The 21,778-nt window shown below is 36.3% G+C and overlaps 1 protein-coding gene across 3 annotated transcripts in view; it reads left to right on the forward strand.

Annotated features, from left to right (window-relative positions):
- The window catches only part of ZFR (zinc finger RNA binding protein), an 81,531-nt gene that overhangs the window by 2,876 nt on the left and 56,877 nt on the right, over positions 1-21,778 (forward strand). For 2 of the 3 annotated variants that reach the window (XR_006777635.2, XM_045787195.2), the window contains exons 3-6: positions 14,557-14,580; positions 16,069-16,351; positions 18,547-18,691; positions 21,108-21,326. Coding sequence is in view for 2 of the 3 variants with exons in the window: in XM_045787195.2 (XP_045643151.1) it covers positions 14,557-14,580; positions 16,069-16,351; positions 18,547-18,691; positions 21,108-21,326 (671 nt within the window). In the remaining variant the exon portion in view is untranslated. The remainder of the gene's footprint in view (positions 1-14,556; positions 14,581-16,068; positions 16,352-18,546; positions 18,692-21,107; positions 21,327-21,778) is intronic. The other variant, XM_045787196.2, reaches the window with a different exon arrangement.

Genomic DNA, 21,778 nt, shown 5'->3' on the forward strand with positions numbered 1-21,778 from the left:
GGCTTACTTTGCAAGTTTTTGTTTGTTTCAATTTAAAGGATGCAAACTTGGGGAAATTTTAAGTGTTCATGTGCGGATGATGTGAGTGGTTGCTACACCTGTCGTTGAATACAGATAAACAGAAAGTAACCTAAGTCTTCATCGCATTCTGGTTCTTAGTTTTCTTGGTTATAGCTATGTAAAGCTATAAATTCTGCTACTTCTAACTGCTAACTTCTAGGTAAACTAAGTTTTTAATTTGTATAATGCATATTAAATATTTTTGTGATAAACATTTACTTACTGTTTATGCTTCTCTTTCCATCAGCTACTGAATATTTTTACTTTATGTATTTTTTTAAGTCAAGTAAATCTATTATGTCCATTTGCCACTCTTGGCAAATGCAGTCTTTTCATTTTCTGACCTTTCATGTACTTTTTCCCCTTGGAAATGAAGAAATTTGTATGTGTTTATATGTGTGTATTTCTGGTAGAATTAATTCGTGGGGCACAGGATGATGCAGATCTCAAGTGTAGTGAAAAAAAAATAGGATGGCTTTGCAGCAGAAAGGGGAGTTGGTTGGGTAGGTAACCTACTTTAGTAGAGTTACCTCTTTTGTTTGAGAAGATAGGCTTACAGATAAATCTAATTTTGTAATCTTGGGGAAAAGTATTTCAACAGTTAGGAGGACTTAGGGTAGCAAAGAATTTGGGGAAAGATAATCCTCAGTAGAAAAAAAGTTTTCTGATAGTTTCATAGGCTCGAAATCATTTTTTTTTTCACTCCTTCATTGGAGGTGATAAAGAAGTTCTCATAGGTGTTTACTTTTAGAAAGGAATTTGTGGCATACACAAATAATATGTATATGTACTATAAATATAAAATAAAGTAATATTCCAGTATTCATAGGACATAAACATTTCTTTGAGAGTTTTTAACGGCCAGTTTCCCTTTAATTGTTATTTAGAAAAGCCTTGGACATAACAATTCCTTGTCATCTTTCTGTCTAATCAAGCTACTTGTCTGTTACCTGGATAACCTAAATCTTTAGCTTGTGCTTAATTAAACTAATTTTCTTTGTCCTATATAAAACTCTTAGTGTATCATTGAATAACTTCAATAAAAATAAAGTTAGCTATGTGAAAAAATCATTTGGCAACTTTTTTTTTTTTTTTTTTTTTTTTTTTTTACCCTTCTTACACCTAGTATTTATTGAATCCAAAGGCTTTAGGGTAGAGGTTGTATTAAGATGCAAAATAATTACTTTACCCCCATATTCTTAGAGTCTTAGCAAATATTGTTAAATGGTAAATGTTTAAGTGGATCTTGACTATTTGCTGGACAACAGTTTAAGCATCTGTTAGGAAAGCATCTCATCCAGTGATTCTTGAGATACCTTTAGTATGTCTGTTCCTAAAGGATAATTATCTCTTCACATCACTGAGATAAATAACTTGGTTAGGCTGATTAGCTGGTGAATCTTCCTTTTTCTCCTTTTCCTTTTTTACTTTATTTTGAATGTAGTGTTAAAAAAACTATGTGTTGAGGAAAGAATGAGTAACATTAGTAAGGTAGAAAAGGAGTAATCCCTAACTGAGAAGGTGAAAAACCAGGTGAGCAGGTTTTTGAAACCAATCATGGTGATGGAAATTTACTGGCTCAGCAGAAGAAAAAAAAATTCTGCAACTGCTAATTATATCAGCTCTTTCATTGTTGAATCAGAGATCTTGGGATTCATATTGCATGAATGAGTTTGAAATAATGAAAATGTTCTAAAAGGATTGCTGCTGTTACATTGATGATATTTCCTGTCTATGTTATTAATAGCCTTAAGAGTAGTTGTAAGCCACAATATTCCTGTATAGAATGCTTAAGGTGTATATTTGTACTTTCATAAACGGCTTTACAATATACTCTCATTGGAAGAGTTTGGATTTGGAGCTTGTAAGACTTCAGATTTGAATCCCACCTCTATCTCATCAGTCACTTGGGCAGATCACTTCATTTTTCTGAGACTGCCCTGAGTTAACTTTCCTTCGGGTGAAGATTATGTATAAAACCTTCTATGCTAGTGCCTGATTTTCAGTAGGCATTTTACCAATGATAGTTTTCTATAAAGTATGCTGTATGGATTTTTAAAGGAACTCCTTAGTTGATGTCTTTCATATACTTTATGTAGAGAACTTCATAATCTCAAAGTAAAATGTTTTAAGAGTAGGTACGTGTGTATCAATTGATAGGTCTCAATTTCCATGTCAGTTTAATGGGGAAGGAAGGAAATTTTTTATTTGCCAGCAACAGACAAAAATATGAGAAATAATAAGCATTCAGCAAATTTTCTGGATCTAAGATCAGGCAAAAATAGGTAACATTACTGTTTCAGCAATCAAACAGTGTTTGGGATCAAAACAGATTCTAGTGTTGGTGATGAAGATAGTATTTGTCCAAAAGTAGTGATAAGAGACTTGTAAGCTATGACAAGGAAGGCCTTGTATTACCACATATCCAGACTTTATTCAACAGGTGAATGTGGTATTATTGGTACAGGGATAGACAAATAGATCACTGGATTAAAATAGAGATCCCAGGGGCGCCTGGGTGGCTCAGTCATTAAGCGTCTGCCTTTGGCTCAAGGCGTGATCCCAGCATTTTGGGATCCAGCCCCACATCAGGCTTCTCCGATGGGAGCCTGCTTCTTCCTCTTCCACTCCCCCTGCTTGTGTTCTCTCTCTCTCTCTGTCAAATAAATAAATAAAATCTTATAAAAAATGTAAAATAAAATAAAATAGAGATCCCAGAGACGAAATTATGCTTATGAGCCGTTGGATTATAATATATAGCTGTTTAAATAGACATATTTGTAAAACCAGTCAAATTTTTTTTTCAGAAGTACACTGTCAGTTAACCAGAAGACCTAGCCTTGGGCTTATAAGTGTAGTAATTGACAGAGTATATTAGAATTACTTAGATACATGATTAAAGGTGTGGAGTACACCTGTGCTCAGCCATAAATTGTCCTTGGCACTCTTATCTCAGAATTAGGGTCACTGTTGGGAGTATAATATTTCTGAGTGTTGCGTGAAAGCTGTGGTGCAGTATAGCTCTTTAATTCATGCTTGTAGAGGACAAATTCGTGAAATAAAGATTACATTGGGCTTTTTTGTTGTTTTAATGTTAGTCTTCTCATATATAATATGTTAAAATATATTTGTAGGGAGTAACACATGATATTTAATGAGCATCTACAATATGTGCAGTTCCTGCACTCAGGAGTTTATACTTCTGAGTTTATACTGAGAGTGGGGACAGATACACCTGCAAATAACCATGCCATGATAATGATCACACCTGAGTTGTAATGAAATATTAAAATGGGGAATTGGAGGATTCTGACTATGGAGTTTGAGGTACGCTTCATGGTCTTTCACTCTGAAAATTGAGAGATCATTTTATTTTTTTTATTTTAAAGCATTTTTTAAAAAGATTTTATTTGAGAGAGCATCAGCAGAGGGAGAGGGAGAAGCAGGCTCCCTTCTGATCAGGAAGCCCGACATGGGGCTCCATCCCAAAACCCTGGGATCATGACCTGTGTTGAAGGCAGATGCTTAACCAGCTGAGCCACCCAGGTGCCCCGAGAGAAGATCACTTAAGACAAAGGAAATGTGTTGAGCCAGGATGCTTGATACGGTTGAGAGTGGATGGTCTTTGAAATTAGACTACCTGAGCTGAATCCTGGTTCCCTATACTACTTGCCATTTGACAGTGGGAAAACAGTCTCTTGATACTTAAGTTTCTTCATCTTTAATCTGGAGATAATACTGTTCCTTACCTCATAGGATTGAGATTTTTAAAAAATTCTCTGTGAAAGTGTAATATATGTAAAAAGAACTGCATATATAATAGTATAGCTTGATGAAATGGCATATACTGAACATACGTGTATAACTAGCTCCCAGATTAAAAACAAAAACAAAATATATTAGCATCCTGGGAGGCTTCTATATTCTCCATTGTGTTTTGAGATCAATGACTAGTATTTGCAAAGTGCTGGGAACAGTCCCTGGCATATATTATATCCCCATCAGTGTTAGCTATTATATTCCATAGACATTTGGAAATGGAGCTTAGGAAAGGGGTAAGGGTTGGTAGTATGAATCTGGATATCATTCATATGGTAGTGACCCCCCATTATAGCTGTTGAGTATGGATGAAACCAAAGTTTCAACAGTATGTGGCATACATCATTCAGTAAACATTTTTTAATGAATGAAAGAAAAACAAAAAATATAGCCATGGTTGCAAATTTGCATCTGTGTTTAAGGTAGGGCCAGTGAAAGAAACAAATACAGGGTAGGCAGAGAGCTATGAGAATGTTACGTCATAAAAACCAGAAGAAGAGAGGTAGTAAGCAATGTTAGGGCTTTAGAGAGGCTGGATTAAGGATTTGTTAGTTGTCAAATTATAGGTATAATTTTAATGGGTAGCCATTATAGGAAAACTAAAATCTAATTATTTGAAACTGCAGAAAGACTAGCATAAAATTTTGCTTAAAATAAGTTTTGTGGTCTCCAGTAGGGCCTGCACAGCATCCCTGAAGAGAAAGGCCTTCTCCCCATTTCTCCAGCCTCACTGTGGGGTGTGTAGTGTTAACTACACTCCCTGTGTCCTAGATCCTTGCTAGAAACCTGCTTTTCTGTTCGCATACCTTGAACTTTCATCCTGGGGGCTCAAAAAAAAAAAAGTTTTGTGGTCTAATTTAGTATTCACATAAATTCTTGAGAGTCCTAGAGATCAAAGGAGCTTAAAATATTGGGAAGCACTGGTCTTAAAGATGATTAAATGAAAAATTTTAAATCATTTTATTTCTGGGAAAATAGTGTATAAAATGCATTACGTTGATATGGTAGTCAGCTTTAAGTGGGAAAGAATGTTCTCGAAAATAAATTTGAAGAAATGTAATACTTTTTTGACAGGAAAAATAATACAAAAGCCTTTTAAACAATAACCATACAGGTGAAGGCAAAGAATGCTGTAATTTATGAAGGTGGCTTTATAGCTTCTCTCACTCTCCAAGTCCTACCCACCCCAAACCATTTTTCACTATAAACAAAATGCTCATCATAAAATGTAAATTCAGCACAACACTTTTCTGCTTAAAATCTTCACTGGCTGTCCGTTACTTTCAGAATATCTGGTTTTCCTACCTTTAAGAATTTCAGGATCTTATTTTACACGTTTATAATTACTTATCCACATTTATGAAATCAAAAAACTTCTGAAAATACACCTTGTAAGTTTGTAAAACATTTGACAATAAAAACTGACCTTAAGTGTCAGGAGGCTATTTTTGGTTTTGTTTTGTTTTTCATCTCACTTAGTGTGAGCTTTCATATCTTTCACTGGAGAAATTTTTCTTGAGTTCAGGAAGTTACAGGGCACTTTGGTTTAATTAACTTATGGTGTCTATCAGCTTTTATTGTACCCAGACATTTGTTGGGTTGTTTTGTTTTGTTCTGTTTTTTTGGATTGATATTTCATGACTTTTTTTTCCTTAGAGGTCTTCCAAAGAAAATTTGCTTATTTTTAAAAGTGGAATAAAATTCATTTTATCTTGCAATTACTATATGGATCCACAGGATCCTTTTATAAGTCTAAAGTTTACCCTATGATAAATGGTAAATGGATTTTATTTTTCCCTGTCTTGAAACATTGTGCTGTTTCATCGTCCTAGGAATTGTTTCCTTTTGTCACTTATTGCCGACTACTCTAAAAAAGACTGATACGATAGAAAAATGGAGGAATGTTGGAATCACCTAGAAGGGTGGTACAATAGTGAAATAATTGGAAGACATTGCATTGCCCAGATTTTTGCGTCTTTTTTTTTTTCATCAAGATTTTATTAGAGAGCACGAGCGGGGTGAGAGGCAGAGGGAGAAGCAGACTCCCCACCAAGCAGGGAGCCTGATGCCAGGCTCGATCCTGGGACTCCAGGATCATGACCTAAGCTGAAGGCAGACGCTTAACCAACTGAGCCTCCCAGTTTCCCAATTTTTGCATCTTTGAAAATGGTATGAAAAAAAGTAGAGACACTGCCTTTATAGTTGGCTTTTAGTTTTTTCCTTCAGCACAGTTGAGAATTCCAAGTTAGCCATACTCTGTCCATATCGGCAAAGAAGAAAACACAGGAAGATGTTTGGCAATTATTAGATAAGTAACATGAATGCAAAAAACAGCACCACTCTAGACTAATGATGATAGTGAAATTGATTGTAAAAACAAAATCTCAGATTAAGAATCCTCAGATACAGTGTCCTAGGTGAATTTTTTTTTTTAGCTCAGGAATCAATGAGTGAAAGATAAAGTTTTTCTAAGGATAAAAAAGTAAATATGGTGTTTTTATCCAGTCAGTCAATAGGATTGACTTCATTATGTAATATTCCATGAGAAGATCTTGAACATCTCAATTTGCTAAAAGTGTATGTGGCAGCATTCTTTCATCTTTTCTGATGTTTGTTCACCAAAATTTACTTCATATGACTCATTAATGGACAGATGGCTGAAGGCAGGTATGTATACAAAGATAATTGGGAGGAAATCAATGATGTAGAAAGGAAAAGATTAATATTGATCATTCCAGACTAAAAATTGAAAATGTTTTGCAATTATGAAGCAAAGAAGATAACTATCTCTCTTAAAGCCATCAAATGTTTTTTAAAATTTTGTAAGCATTGCATTTTGACAGTTCAAGTGCAAAAAGAAGAAACAGAAGTAATGATAAGTTAGAACTCATTAAAGATATATTTGAAATCTACAGTCAGCATTTATGAGATAGAAATGTTCCAGGTTCGTGCATGAAAGTTGATTAGCAGTTCCGTTAAGACAACATGGTTCGTTTTAAAACGAGGAGCATATGGATTAAAAATTTGGGTCTGTCGCTGCTTTTAAGACTTCTGATAGGGTTTTTTTATTATTATTATCCCTTATTCTGGTATAAATAATTTGTTAAATGACTTCAAAAATAAAGTGCAAAAGGTCGAGTGGACCCAGGTAAATCGTAATGATTCTTTTTCTTGGTATACTGTGAGTTACGGATCCCAAGAAAACTAACAGTTTTCAAATTATATTTAACCACCCCTTGCCCTACTAGTAGTCTACTAGTGTTAATGTTTTAGTAAAAGTTGCAGGATTGGTTATTTTATTTGTTCTAGTTCTTAAAGAAATTTAAATTTCTTCTAAAATTCTGTGATACAGTTATTGTTTTGATAGTATTGTAAAGATAATGGGAGCACAATATATAATATCAAGTGTACAGAATAAAGATGGTTTTTCTTTAGGGTGATTCTGTGAGGAAGTTTAATTTTGCATCTTTGTCAACATTATAAAATATTAAATATAAGTTAAAGAAAAATCTGTCAGTAATTTGGTAGATACATAAAATGCCATAATTTGACCTAGAAAATAGAAAAGTCCAACAATGTTGAACATTGAATTTGGACTGATGAAAAGATCAAATTGTATTTTGTATGCCATGAAAAAGTGTTTTGTCTATCAATTACTTTGCCATTTTATCCAAAATTGAAAATAATGCACACACACAGAGAATATGTTTTCCAGGGAGAAAAAAACACATCCAGTAATGTGAGTGACAGAAGCAATCTACATTTTCTTGATTGAGACTTTTTCTCATTCCTTTTATAAGGTCAGAAATTTTATAGTGGCTCCTCTAGAAATTTAGCATGAATAGTTCATGCAGTCTAAAGTTAATCATTATCTTTACTCCCCTAAACAATACAAGGACTTAAAATGCTTTAACCTGATGAATCCTCTCCTGATTTTTGTGCTATTAATTTTGTACGATATTCTAGATTTTAACCCCACAAGCAGTCATTGTTGAATACCGTTACTTTATATAGTCAGTGATTATTTAAATTAACTTCATATTTACCACCTTTTTAACGTGACATTTATTCATTCTGAGATCATTTTCATTCTTCCTAGAGGAAATCTTTAAGAATATCCTTTAATATGGGTCTACTAGTAACAGTTTTTGTTTTTTGTTTTAATCTCACCTTCCTCGTTCTTGAGGAGTCCTCACTTGGTCTCTGTAGGCACTTTTTTTTTTTCTTCTCAGAGCTTCCCTTTTTCTTTTTGGAACTTCCAAATTAATCTTTCATTAATTTTGGGAAATCTGAGACATTCTTTTTAGATGTGTTTCCTCTATTCTTTTTCTCCATTTACAACTCTACTTAGATGTGACTTACCACTTTTTATTCTATCCTCCTCCCCTTTTAACCTCTAATATTTTCATCTCTTTGTGTCTGTGTGCATTCTGAGTAATTGTGGGGATACTTTCTAGTTCACTAATTTTTTTTATCAGCCATGTCTAATCAGTTACATAATGTCTTAAGTTTCGGATTATAATTTTTGTATACTGTATTTCATTTCTGGAAAGTAATCAACTTCTTGGTCCTTTGTCTTAGTTTTGATAGTCTCTTTTACCTTTTTTTTTTTTTAAGTATATTCCACACCCAGGGCAGATCCTAATGCAGGGTTGAACTGAAAACCCCAAGATCAAGACCTGAGCTGAGTGGTGCCTCGGTGGCTCGGTCATTTAAGCGTCTGACTCTTGGTTTTGGCTCAGGGCATGATTTCAAGGTCTTGAGATTGAGCCCTCCATGGGCTCTGCGCTGAGGAGTCCACTGTGATCCTTTCCCTCTGCCTCCCCCCCAAATAAGTAAAATCTTAACAAAACAAAGCAAAAACTGAGCTGAGCTTGAGAGTCAGACACTTAATGGACTGAGCCACCCAGGTGCCCCCCCCCTTTTTTTTTACTATAAGTGTACTTATTTTATATTTTGTATATAATAATTCTAATAACAATCTTTTCAAAATTTTTTTTATTCTGCAAACTCTTGCTTCTAGTAACTTGTTCCCTTATGGATTCGTTGTGATGCTTTTTATTGCCATCTCCTGTTTCTTAGAACATTGTAGCATTTAGAGAGGAAAATGTGTTTTACGACATCTGAAAGCAGTATCAGCTCAGAGATATATTAAACTAACTTCTTAGCTTGGAGTTTTCCTAATCAGATAAGGTGAATTCCAGAACCCAAACCTAGGGGAAGGCTAGCTTGTAATAAAGTACCTGTCAGGGCCGGTGCCTGGGTGGCTCAGTAGATTAAGCTGCTGCCTTCTGCTCAGGTCATGATCCCAGGGTCCTGGGATCAAGTTCAGCGTTGGGCTCCCTGCTCGATGTAAGCCTGCTTCTCCCTTTCCCCGTGCCACCCCCTACCCCCGCTCATGGGCTTTCTCGATCTGTCTCTTTAATTAATTAATTAATTAATTAATTAATTTTTTTAAGGAGTCGTTAGGGGAGGGACGCCTGGGTGGCTCTGTAGGTTGAGGATCCGACTCTTGATTTCGCCTCAGGTCATGATCTCAGGGTCATGAGATGGAACCCCCTGATGGGTTCCATGCTGGGCATGGAGCCTGCTTAGGATTCTCTCCCTCCCTCTCCAGCTGCCCCCCACCCTATGTGCACACACTGCTCTCTCACTCAAAAAAAGAAAAAAAAATTGTTAGGGGAGACTTCTCTCCCCTTTACCCAGAGCCAAGGCTGAGCTAGGAAAGTTTCTTCTACAGTTTTCCCTTAAAAAGGGAAAAGACTTTTTTCTAATTCACCTTCTGTGCTGGTTTCTTACGGGAGTCCCAGAGTTCTAGGCCATTGCTTCCCAGTGCCCTTTGTGCCTGTTAACACAGAAAATGATCCTTAAGAGCAGCACGCTAGATAAAGTGGGAGATTTGGAGCCCCCAATAGGGATATTGCAGTTGTAGGCAACAGACCCAGGGCTCTGACCATGTTGGCTGCTCATTTTCCCTGAGAACTTTTTCCCTGTTACAGAATAGAAGACAAGTTTTTGTTTAAAGGTGTAAAGAGCAGGGAAATGACTGATGAATCAAAGTTAATGCTCTGTATCATAAAATGGTAGTTCTCAGAGCTTATGGTTTTGGGACCCCTAAAGCAGTTATAATTACTGAAGACCCTACGGAGCTTTTGTTTATATCGGTTATATTAATATTTACTGTCTTAGAATTTTAAAAAATATTTATTAAATCATATTAAAAAATAAGATTACTACGTTAACCCCAAATTTCTTTATGTTAACTATAAAAAAATAACTATATTCCTGTCCTCTTAAATAAGGAGACGAGGCATTATTTTATATCTTTACAAAGATTTGTATAAATCTTTTAAGTATCTCAATTAAAATGGTCCTTGGTCTGCTTCTGCATTCGGTCTGTTGCAATAGATTGTTTGGATTAAATTATATGAAGGCAATCTGTAATTGAAAAAGGGATAACCTCCTGGATCCTAGCAGTCCTTGGATCATATTTTGATAACCACTGCTGTATAGAAATTAAAAGAGGTATACTGATGTTTTCCCTGTTACCAGATACCACTTATAAGGACAAGCCATTGGTATGCAAAGCTGTTTTAATGCTGGTAGTGACTATAACTTTAGTATAATGTAAATCCAGGTCATATTAATGGAATTTGAAAGCACCAAAAATGGGCTCAGAGTTGGGTATAGGTTAGGGTCAAGACCAGAAATGTAGAAATTAGAATTGAGTTGAAATAGCTAGACAGGAGTATTTTAAATTTGTGGTTGGTTGGTCATTCAACTTGCCATTTTGAAAATTATGTTTTATGCTTCTCCCCCCCCCCCAGAATAATACAGAATGTAATTAAAAATAGCATGGAATGGATTTTTTTTTTTAGATTTTATTTATTTATTTTAGAGAGTGTGTGCATGTGCATGCAAACTGGGGGAGGAGAGGGAGAGAATCTCAAGCAAACCCTGCACTGAGTATGAAGCCTGATGTGGGGCTCTGTCCCACAACCCTGATGAGATCATGGCCTGAGCCAAAACCAAGAGTCAGACACTTAACCATCTGAGCCATTCAGGCACCCCTAGAAGGGCTTTTAATGAAAACAACATTCCCTTATTTTCCTAATCCCTTCTCCCCAATTCCACTTTGTACGGACACCCACCGTTAAAACGTTCTGGTTTTATTTCTAACTCCGTATCATTACATAATATGCTTCTCTGTGTCTTAATTTATTAACGTTTTATGCATTATGTTTTGATTTCCTACAGTCGTAGTTAAGATTTAGTACACATCCTTTCATGCTTCTCATTTCTCCTTCCAGGTTCAGTGATAAGGCTATTTCTCTTACTTTCAGATATCCCATTTCCAACAAAGGTAGTCAGTATCTCAGTACTCTCTGTTTTAGGAAAAGAATCTTGAAACACTTGTGCTTTACTTCCCCTCTTTCTCCACCCCATCCCCTAACTTAGCTGTAGTTCTACTTGTGATTAACATTTACATTATATTCTATAATCATAGTTTATCTTCTGTAATTTAGGTTGATTCTAAAACTTTAAGGCAGAAACTTTTATTATGATGACTGTAATTAGTACTTACTGTGGATCCAGGTGGTGGTGCTCTATGGTTATCATTCCTAATGTGTTCCATTTTTACAACCCTGTACCACATAATAGAAGAATCTTCCTCAGTTCAAGTTCAAATGGATGTTTGCTTTTTTTTCACCCTACTAATTGCTTAACTGGTGTCTTTTACCAGGATCATGCCTTTCTTGAGCAATGTCATATTTGGTGAAGTCTTTCATTACCTTTTTTTCTCCCAAAATGTTTTTGGTGCCTTGATTGTATCTTAATATTTTTCCAGGCTCCTGGTCTACTGTCTGTTGGCCAATCCTTTATTTTCCTGGACATCTCTCTCCCGGAGGCTTCTGTCCTTTTTTTTACTTCGAGTCCGAGCTCACTGCCTCTTTGGGCCTGCTACACAGCTGCTGACCTGGGCTCTCATCTCCCTCCTGGGTTTGGGCCCACTATTTATAGGATCCCACAATTTCTTTCTTGCTTTATTTTTTGTTAAAGTACATCTTCATGTCACTTCAAAGAAAAGGTATATAGGAGGTAAACTCTTTCAGTTCTTGAATGTCAAAAAAACAAACACCAAAAACCCCTTGTTTTGTCTTAATGGTTTAGCTGGGTACAGCTAATTATTAATACAGAACTCTGTATTAATAACCATTTTCCCTCAAATTTTTAAGACATTAGTCTACTGTTCTCTAGCCACTAATGTTATCACTAAAGGTCTGGTTTTCATTTAGTTGTATGCAGGTGACTTGTTTTTCTTCTCCGGAGACTTTGAAAGATTTTTTTCTTTTTTTTAACCTTGAGATGCTGTGAAATGCTGTATGTCTCTAGCTGTTGTTCTTTCATTCTGTTTTGCGCTCTGTAGGCCCTTTTTTTAAAAAAATATATTTTATTTATTTGAGAGAGAGAGAGAGGGAGAGAGCACAAGCAGGGGGAGCAGCAAAGGGAGAGGGAGAAGCAGGCTCCCTACTCAGTAGTACTGAGTAGGGAGCCTGATGTAGAGCTCTATCCCAGGACCCTGGGATCATGACCTGAGCTGAAGGCAGACGCTTCAGGAACTGAGCCACCCAAGCACTCCTCTGTAGCCCCTTGAAATTTGAAAATATGTTGCCTCCCTTCCAGAGTGGGAAATATACTTTCTTAATTTCTTTTATTTGCTTTTTCTTTTCTTTTCAGAATTCCTTCTAGTTGGATATTGGACTTTCTAGATTTTTCTTCTCTTTTTATAGTTTTTATATCCTGATCTTGGTTATATCCCTTAACTTTATCTTCTAACTGTTAAATTCTTATTTTATGGATACAAATAGAGTTTGTGAAAATTCTTGTTTGTTGCATTGAGATATCCATTTCCTGCAGGATTATTCCTGTTTTTTTTGCAGTTTATAGTAGGCTTTCTTCGACTGTCTGGTGATTTTGGTCGGCTGTCTGTTTTGGTAAGGACTCTGACTGGTTTCACTTTCTGGTAAGCAAGGAGAGAGCTGGCCATTAACCTCCAGGTTAAGTCCAAGAATATACAAGTGTTAATCATTTTTTAGTATTAATAATTCCTTAAATACTTTCTTTACCTTTTTCTCCCCCCAAGAGAAATACCCTTCTATTTTATGTATGATTCTTCAAGTATTTCTTAACCTTGTTCATCCTATATTTTTATGTTTGTTTTCTGATTTATTATTTAGTTTGTCCTGGTTTAAAACTGGTTTATTAGATTTAATTTATTCACAAAGGATATTATCTAAATAGAAGCTTCTTTTCTGCTGGATGAAAATGAAAGTCTTTTCATATTTCACAAATACGTTTTTATGGCATAAGATTTGAATTTTTATTTACTTAACCTGTTTTATTTTAAAAATCATTTAATGACCAGTAAGTCTTAAGTTTTATGTGGGGATATAATTTAATACCTTTTATTCTAACACTACAAACTAGGCAAAAACCTTGGTTTAAAATATTTCAGCTCAAGACTAATTTTGCTTAAACTAATTTGAACTTGATGTGACCTGAATTTTTAAAAATTTACTTACTTTTTAGACTTAGCCACTAGATATTTAATTGAATTGGTATAATCCAGGCTGGTCATATACATCACATAAAAGGCCATTTTCTAAGGATATTTCAGATTGAAAGAGAATTTCCCAGATGAGTTTAAGATAACAAACTAGAGAATCTTTATTCTGAACAGCAGACCACTGCACTAGCCCTTAACCCGTGGAAATTGGAACTAGATCATTGTTCTTCATGATGCTTTTGGTAGAAGAAATGGTTCCAGCCATATCCTGGCTATACAGAGCAGATCCGACTATACAGATCAGAGTTAGGTTAGGCAGCCCTAGGCATGTAGTATATGGTAATTGCTAAGAGTACTGACGTCTTGTTATATGGTTCCTGGGAAGGGAGATTTTAAGATTTATTGTTCAAACTGAGACACATAGGTGTGAGAGTGTACTGTTAATAATTATGGGGGGACAATAGACTTAAACCAGAGCATATCATCACCCCTTTTTTAGTCACATGACGTTTTAAGGATCAGAGGCAGTATAAGTCAAATTGCTTGTCTAGTTGACTTGATATTCTGTTCTGTTCCCACTCTGTTTTTTGTCCTGTAGGACAAGTTTTGGAGACCAGAAAGTGTGAACAGATATTCAATAAAGAGCAATGGGATGAATGGAAACTGTATAGAATCCAAGATTATCTGAATTTTTACATAACCAAACCCTTTTTATGCAGTGTAGTTCGAATGTGTGAAATTTTATCAGTAAATGTTAAATACAAGTTTCACAGAACTGGTGTATTTGTATTTTAAATATAATTCTTTTTTCAGTTCTAGGAATTTTGAAGAAATATAATGTTATTGGCATTTTTTCTTAAGGATATGGAATTATCCATAGAAAATGTCAATCCCAAACCAATTTTTCCACTATTACAATTTAAATTTCCCTTTTCCTGTCTTAATTGTCATATATGTAGAAAATATTAGCTACTTTTAATATCAAAATGTGGAAAACCTCATCCAAATATAAATTATAAGAGTTTCTTTGGACTTTGTTCTAAGTTTTTGTTTTTTTTTCTTTTTCATATTGGGCTGAAATCTGCCACCCTTCCATCCATTGGTTCTAGTTCTGTTCTCTGGAGCAGCATGGAGTAAGTCTCTTCTATTAGAAGGCAGCTCTCATATCTTCCCCAGTCACCTTTTCTAGACTGAATGTTCCCAGGTCCTCCACTTTTTATGTAAAATAATAGCCATACTTATAAGCTTCATATTGATTCCCTTTGAATACATTATATAAGTATCAGTGTTTTCCCTAATACAGTTAAAATGTGATGGCCCCAAATTTTAATTCTATGCCATATTTGTATGGCAGTGTGCATACCAGTGAAGAATATCCTGTACTATAACCCATGAATCGGACACTTATTAGACCAGCATCAGCTTACGTCAGGTATTTTTTCCTTAGCTATTCTTAACTGTTGGCTCATATTAAGACTCATGGTCATCTAAAACCTGTCAGCTAAATAACTGTTGGGGCTCTCCTTTTTTTAGAAGGCATTTCTGCCTTGGTAATAAAGCTTTAGCAAGTGTAACTGTGAGTGTTTTAGAGAACCTAGAACAACAAATAACACTTTCATGTGCTTAACATCTGTAAGCCTTGGTTTTATGTGACATAGACTCTCAATTTAAAAGTTAAAATTTAAAAAAAGTTAAACATTACTCTGAGAACTTTAGCTGGAAATTTATTTGATTTACAGTTTTGGAAAATGTTTTTGCCTCTTTGAGTTTTAAATGGTTATGATTGCAAAGCATCTGACTTAGGTCTCTTTTTGCAACATGTGCTACATTTTTGAGAGAAAAATAGATGTGTATAATGAAATGCTGCCTGTAACTTGGGTAATTTATCTAAAATAATAGAGAGTCCATTGTAGGTTTTGTGCCCTAGAGCAAGATTTCTCAACCTCAGCACTATTGACATTCTTTGGATAATTCTTTGTTGTGGGTAGCTGTCCTGTGTACTGTAGGATATGTAACAACATCACTGGCTTCTACCCACTAGATGCCAGTAGCACACATCACCACCACCTCCTCTGCAGTTTGACCATCAAAAATATCTCCAGACATTGCCAAATGTTCCTGGAGGGCAAAATCTCCCCCAGTTGAGAACTACTGCCCTAGAGTATCAGAAGTATTTAAGTCAACTGGGTAATAGTTTCTACATAAAATGTTTTCTACAGTTGGAGTTAGAATTCAGTATTTTTAACATGATTTCTTTGTAGAGATTAAACTGTAAAATATAATAAAGAACTCTACAAGCAACAAATACTTTTTTAAATTCCTAGTTTCATCAAGTTTTCTTTTCTTCCTAATACTGCTTTTTATCCCAATTTGGCATTCCTGATTTGTGATATGGTCCATGATCTTAAGCATAGTATGTGTGACTGTCTAGTGTATTAAGATTAACGAGTAAAAATTATACAACAGTAACAAATATGGTATTGATTAGACTTACTGAGTTCAAATACTTGGTGTTTTGTAGTTCATGATTAAATTTCTTGAAAATGTGCTTTTTATTTTATTCAACTCTTAGATTTTAAAATTAAATTGTATTATGTTTATTCTTCTACTCCGCACTATAGCCAGCAGCCAGCTTCGGGTGTAGCCTACTCTCATCCAACTACAGTTGCTAGCTACACTGTCCATCAGGCTCCAGTAGCTGCTCACACAGTTACTGCTGCCTATGCACCAGCGGCCGCCACAGTTGCAGTTGCCAGGCCTGCTCCAGTAGCTGTTGCAGCTGCTGCAACAGCTGCTGCTTATGGAGGCTACCCCACTGCACATACAGCAACTGACTATGGTTATACCCAGAGACAACAAGAAGCACCACCACCACCACCCCCAGCTACTACACAGAACTACCAGGTAAGAAAACTAGTTTCAGTAGTCTTAACACGAGGCTTCAGTGGCCCCAGTGTATGATACAATGTCCAAGCCAGTGCTTACCAAACTTGGGTCTTCCAAAATATACCTCTGATGATAGAAATGAATGTGTATTCTTAGGTAATTTAGGGACCTAGTCCAAGCATTAAGCTCCCTTGCAGTGAGTTTTTATTGATAATTCCCGAGTCCATTCCAGTCCATTTTTTACATTAATTACTAGTTATATATTTAACCAAGGTTTTCAGAAAAATGAAGACATTGGGAAGATGCTCCTTGTTTGTACCATGGCAGTATTCCTCTGTCTCCTGTTTCGAGAACCATGAGCCTAAGCTCTATGGGCCAAACAAATGATATGGTGTCTTCTTGGTCCTTAACAAAGGCAGAAATTCTGTTGCCTGTACATTCTTCCCCTCAAAGTATTCTTTCTTAGTATGTAACAAATTGATGCTGTGCTCTTGTATCCTATAGTTGCTTTTGGTTCAGTCTTATTTGGAACATGAAGATCTAATTTCCTTTTATAGTACTATGTTTATTATGGTACTAAATTACTACTTATTTAAATTTCGATAAATCTGAACCTTTATTTTTCTTTTAAGATTTATTTCTTTATTTGAGAGAGAGCATGCAGGAGCTAGGGGAGAGGGAGAAAGAGAATCTCAAGAGTCTCCCCGGTGAGTGCAGACCCTGATGCAGGGCTCAATCTCATGACCCTGAAACCATGATCTGAGCCAAAATCAAGAGTCAGACACGTAACCGACTGAGCCACGTAGGCTCCCCTGGTTCTAATCCTTTAATAACCTGCTTTCTGTTTGCTTGTTTTAGGATCTTCTGAACTTTGCCTAGTTTTTCTATATTCTTTCTAAAGTATATGAATTTATTTTGTTAAGTAATGAATTGACATATGAATTATAATACTAGTATTTTTTATTAATATTTAGCAAGTTATATGGGGCACCTGGGTGGCTCAGTTGGTTGTGCCTAACTCTTGATTTCAGCTCAGGTCATGGTCTTGGGGTCATGGAATGAGCCCCCACAGTGGGCTCTGCTCTCAGTGGGGAGTCTGCTTGAGATTCTCTCTCTCCCTCTCCTTTGCCACTCCCTCCTGTGCTCTCTCTCTCTAAAATAAGTAAATAAAAGATATCTGCAGTTACTAAACTCAGAATTCCTTTTGCCATGGGTGATTGTTTTCTTTATGTCCAGAGACAGAATGTAATAAATTCCATTGTTTTTAATAAGGTGTATGAAGCCCATCATTTTCTGGGCCCTGCCTACTTCTTCAGCCTTTCCACCTGCATATCTCCCCATCCCTCCTCACCGTTCAGTGCCAGAATTCACCCAGCTCACGTTGATCTTCACTGCCTGGGTGATTCATATATATAGTGTTCCTTCTCCCTAGAACCTGTGTTCCCCTTTCCTCTCCTCCACCCAGAAGCTTCTATTCATTATGTTAATGATAGTGGTAAATAGGGTTGCCTGGGTGGCTTAGTCAGTTAAGCGTCCAACTCTTGATCTCAGCTTAGGTCTTGATCTCAGCTCAGGTCTTGATCTTAGGGTCATGAGTCTGGCCCTGCATTGGGCTCCATGCTAGGTGTGGAGCCTATTTTTTAAAAAATAAGTTGTTAATAATAATAGTGGTAAATAAAAAAGAATGAAAAGAAAGCTGGAGTAGTCACAAAGGACATGCAGGTGGTCTTTACTATGAGATCCGTTTTTAAAGCAAAACTGCTATGAATTTCTTAATAGAATTTTTTTAAGGTTTATTTATTTGAGTGTGAGAGAGGGAGAGAGAATCCTCAAGCAGACACCCCCCAACCCCCCACCCCACCCCCACCCAGAGCGCAACACAAGACTTGATACTAGGACCTGAGCCTAAATCAAGACCACCGCTTAACCGACAGAGCCACCCAGGTGCCCCTTTCTTAATAGAATTTTAAAGATAAGCATTATTTTTAAATGTTTCAATGATTTTTTTTTTCTGATGTGAAAGTTAAACATGCTGCTTGAAATGGTTTTGACCTTATTTTCAAAGTCCAAAATGAATGCCCTTTGTTTTGAATTTGACTCTTATACCTAGGTCTATAGTTGTTTTCCTTTATTACACTTTTATATAGTAGAGTTAGGAATTTTTTCCAGCAGCTTCACTTACAGCAAGATTTTCTTTCATTCCCTTTCTTTAGGACTCATACTCATACGTAAGATCCACCGCTCCTGCTGTAGCGTATGATAGTAAGCAGTACTACCAACAACCAACGGCAACTGCTGCTGCCGTAGCAGCTGCTGCCCAGCCTCAGCCTTCTGTTGCTGAAACCTATTATCAGACAGGTGGGTTTTATTGGCATACACAGTTTCATTGCAAACTACTGAAATATATTATTCAGTGTGCTTAATAAAGATACCCTTTTGAGTCCACCTAAGTTCATTGTATTATATTACCTCAAGAAGGAGAGTCTAGCCATGTCCTCCTCTTCTTCTGCTCCCTGCCTTTGAGTACCAAAGAGGGAGAGGGCCATGGGCCCAAATCATAATCGTGCCCTTCTCTCCCCAAAATGTACTTTATATCTGGTCTTCCGCTTACAGTTCTCTTCCTGCTGTGAAGTAAGCTATACAGTGGGAGTTGTGGTGATAACTTCTGGCCAGATCCTTATCTTCACCAGAAATGCCCAGAACCTACTGCTATTGCCTTTGTGTAACCAGTGGAGACTCTTTATGGGCCCCGTATTTTTAATTCATCTTTCTCTGGTTGATAATAACAGGTGGTTCTGTTTCCAGCCTCAGATATTACAGTAAATATAATGGTTCAAATACAGGAAATAATTTGTTTTCAAGGAAGGCTACATATTTGTAGTCTTTATTTCTTTTTTTAAAGATTAATTTATTTTGTTTTGTTTTGTTTTAAGATTTTATTTATTTGACAGAGTGCACAAGAAGGGGGGGTGGCTGGAAAAGGGAGAAGCAGGCTCCCCACTGAGCAGGGAGCCTGATATGGGGCTTGATCTGAGGACTCTGGGATCATGACCCAAGCCGAAGGCAGATGCTTAATCCACTGAGCCACTCAGGCACCCCAAGATTTAGTTAAAGAGTGCATGTGAGCAGGGGGAGGGGCAGAGGGAAAGAATCTCAGTCAAGAGTCATACACTTAACTGTGCCTCACAGGCACCCCTTTTAGTCTTTAAAAGATGGATTTTTTGATAGAGACTTAACTGAAAAATTTTAAAACAAAGCTGAGTTCAGAAAAGTAAACAGTTCCTTTATTTTAGTTATTTTTGAAGGACCATGAGAGTGTGGGTAGAGCCTTGGATTAGGAAAGAGTAGGACTGGCTTCTAGTACTGGCTTTACTGCTAATGTGGGTGAGTGATTTTTACCTCTTTTCATCTCTGTTCTCTTGCTTGTAAACGAGGTAGTTGACCCAAATCTCTCTATGGTACTTTTAGTTCTAAGACTTCTGTGAGTCCCTAAAAAGTGGTATAAAAATATTTTGAATTATGATGACCAGCTTTTCTTATAGCTTCTTCTCTAATAATTTGTGGGTACACTGATCTGTAGTGAACTTCCTGGTTAATTTTCAAAGTTAGATTGCGTTTAAGAGTCGAAAGAGTCTTTTGAATTTAGTCTTAGCTCTGACATTGACTGTGTGCCTTGTAAGCCATTTAGCTCTTGGACATTAGTTTCCTTTTGTAAAATGTCCTCATCTGTGCGTCATGTGGATCAAGTTTTATACTACATGTAGATAACAGTTTTATAAATCTTAAGTGCTGTTTATTTAAGGTGCCTTAACTAAGCATAAAGTGAGTTCGGCCCCCTGGTAATTGGGCCTTTATCAGGAATTACATTTGTATGCTTTAGTGATCATTAATAAGATTATTAATTTAGGGCTTGATAATAAGGTTCATAAGATTCTTAGAGTGAACATTTATTTTGAATATGGTCAAAGGCAGCAGAAAGTTTAGCAAAAACATGAATGGTAGCCATTTAAAAAGAGCTGTACTCAAGCTGTTGATATTTGAGGAATTAAGTCAGTGGCACCTTGTGAGTTGGAATTAAACTGAAGTTCACTATAGATAGATTAATAAAATGCAATGATTGGTATATGAACAAGTTCGATATAATTAAACGTTGACATTTCTACTGTGAATTGAAATCATATTTGAGGCTCTTTATTCACAATATTAAGCATAACCCTCAAGTTAGACTGTCCTAAATACACACACATGCCTTTTCTTTTCTTTTTTTTTTTTTTTAAAGATTTTATTTATTTATTCGACAGGATAGAGACAGCCAGCGAGAGAGGGAACACAAGCAGGGGGAGTGGGAGAGGAAGAAGCAGGCTCATAGCAGAGGAGCCTGATGTGGGGCTCGATCCCACAACGCCGGGATCACGCCCTGAGCCGAAGGCAGACGCTCAACCGCTGTGCCACCCAGGCGCCCCACACATGCCTTTTCTAAAAACTTCATTAGTATGTGTTTTAAGTAGTACTGCTATTTCAGTTAGTTGTAAATTTGGACAAAATGCCATTTTGGAAATACATAGAAAGCGTCTGGGAAGGGATGGTAAATGAATTTATATAGGTTTATATTTTATTCAGTTGGTAATAAGAATTTCAACCCTTTTGCCAAGAAGAAATGGCTAGCACCAAATTTACAGTTGATGTTTACACTTTTTCTGATTTTCAAGAATATTAGTACAATAACTGTTGAGGTTCACGTTTCTAATTTTCTGAAATCTCTTTGCCATTTTAGCCCCCAAAGCGGGTTATAGCCAAGGTGCAACTCAGTATACACAAGCCCAGCAAACTCGACAAGTGACAGCCATAAAACCAGCCACACCAAGTCCAGCTACCACTACTTTCTCCATTTATCCTGTATCTTCCACCGTACAGCCAGTAGCAGCTGCAGCTACTGTGGTGCCATCCTATACCCAGAGTGCTACTTACAGTACCACGGCAGTTACTTATTCCGGTAAGATGCATAAATTGTGTTTAAATGAGTAAACAAATCAGAAACTTATTAGAAACTATCTTGATGTTCTGTGGAATGAATGATCTTACTCTCAGTAGCAAGAATTGAATTAATTGGTAGGTGTTGATATATGTGTATGATGTGACAAATGGACTATAAGTTGTGTTTTGGGGGTTTTGGTTTTTTAAGTCAGGATATATTAACAATGTAATGCTCTTTGGGCATTTGAAAGCCAGTCATGAGTCCTGGGCCTCATGTTGCAGTTAGAGAGAATAACACCTAGTATTTTACAGGGTCATTTTTTTTTTCTGACTTTTCCAAATGAATTTGAAAACTTAAGGTTAACGTTCAGGGACTACCACTGACAAATTGGTTATATTGTGTATTTCAGCCACTAGGAAACTATTTCTTTATTAGGAATAAGTAATCTTGAAAATATTGGGTAGCCTTCG

The sequence above is a fragment of the Ursus americanus genome, chromosome 15 (assembly GCF_024610735.1).
Source record: "Ursus americanus isolate L20-20 chromosome 15, mUrsAme1.1.p, whole genome shotgun sequence".
NCBI lineage: Eukaryota > Metazoa > Chordata > Mammalia > Carnivora > Ursidae > Ursus > Ursus americanus.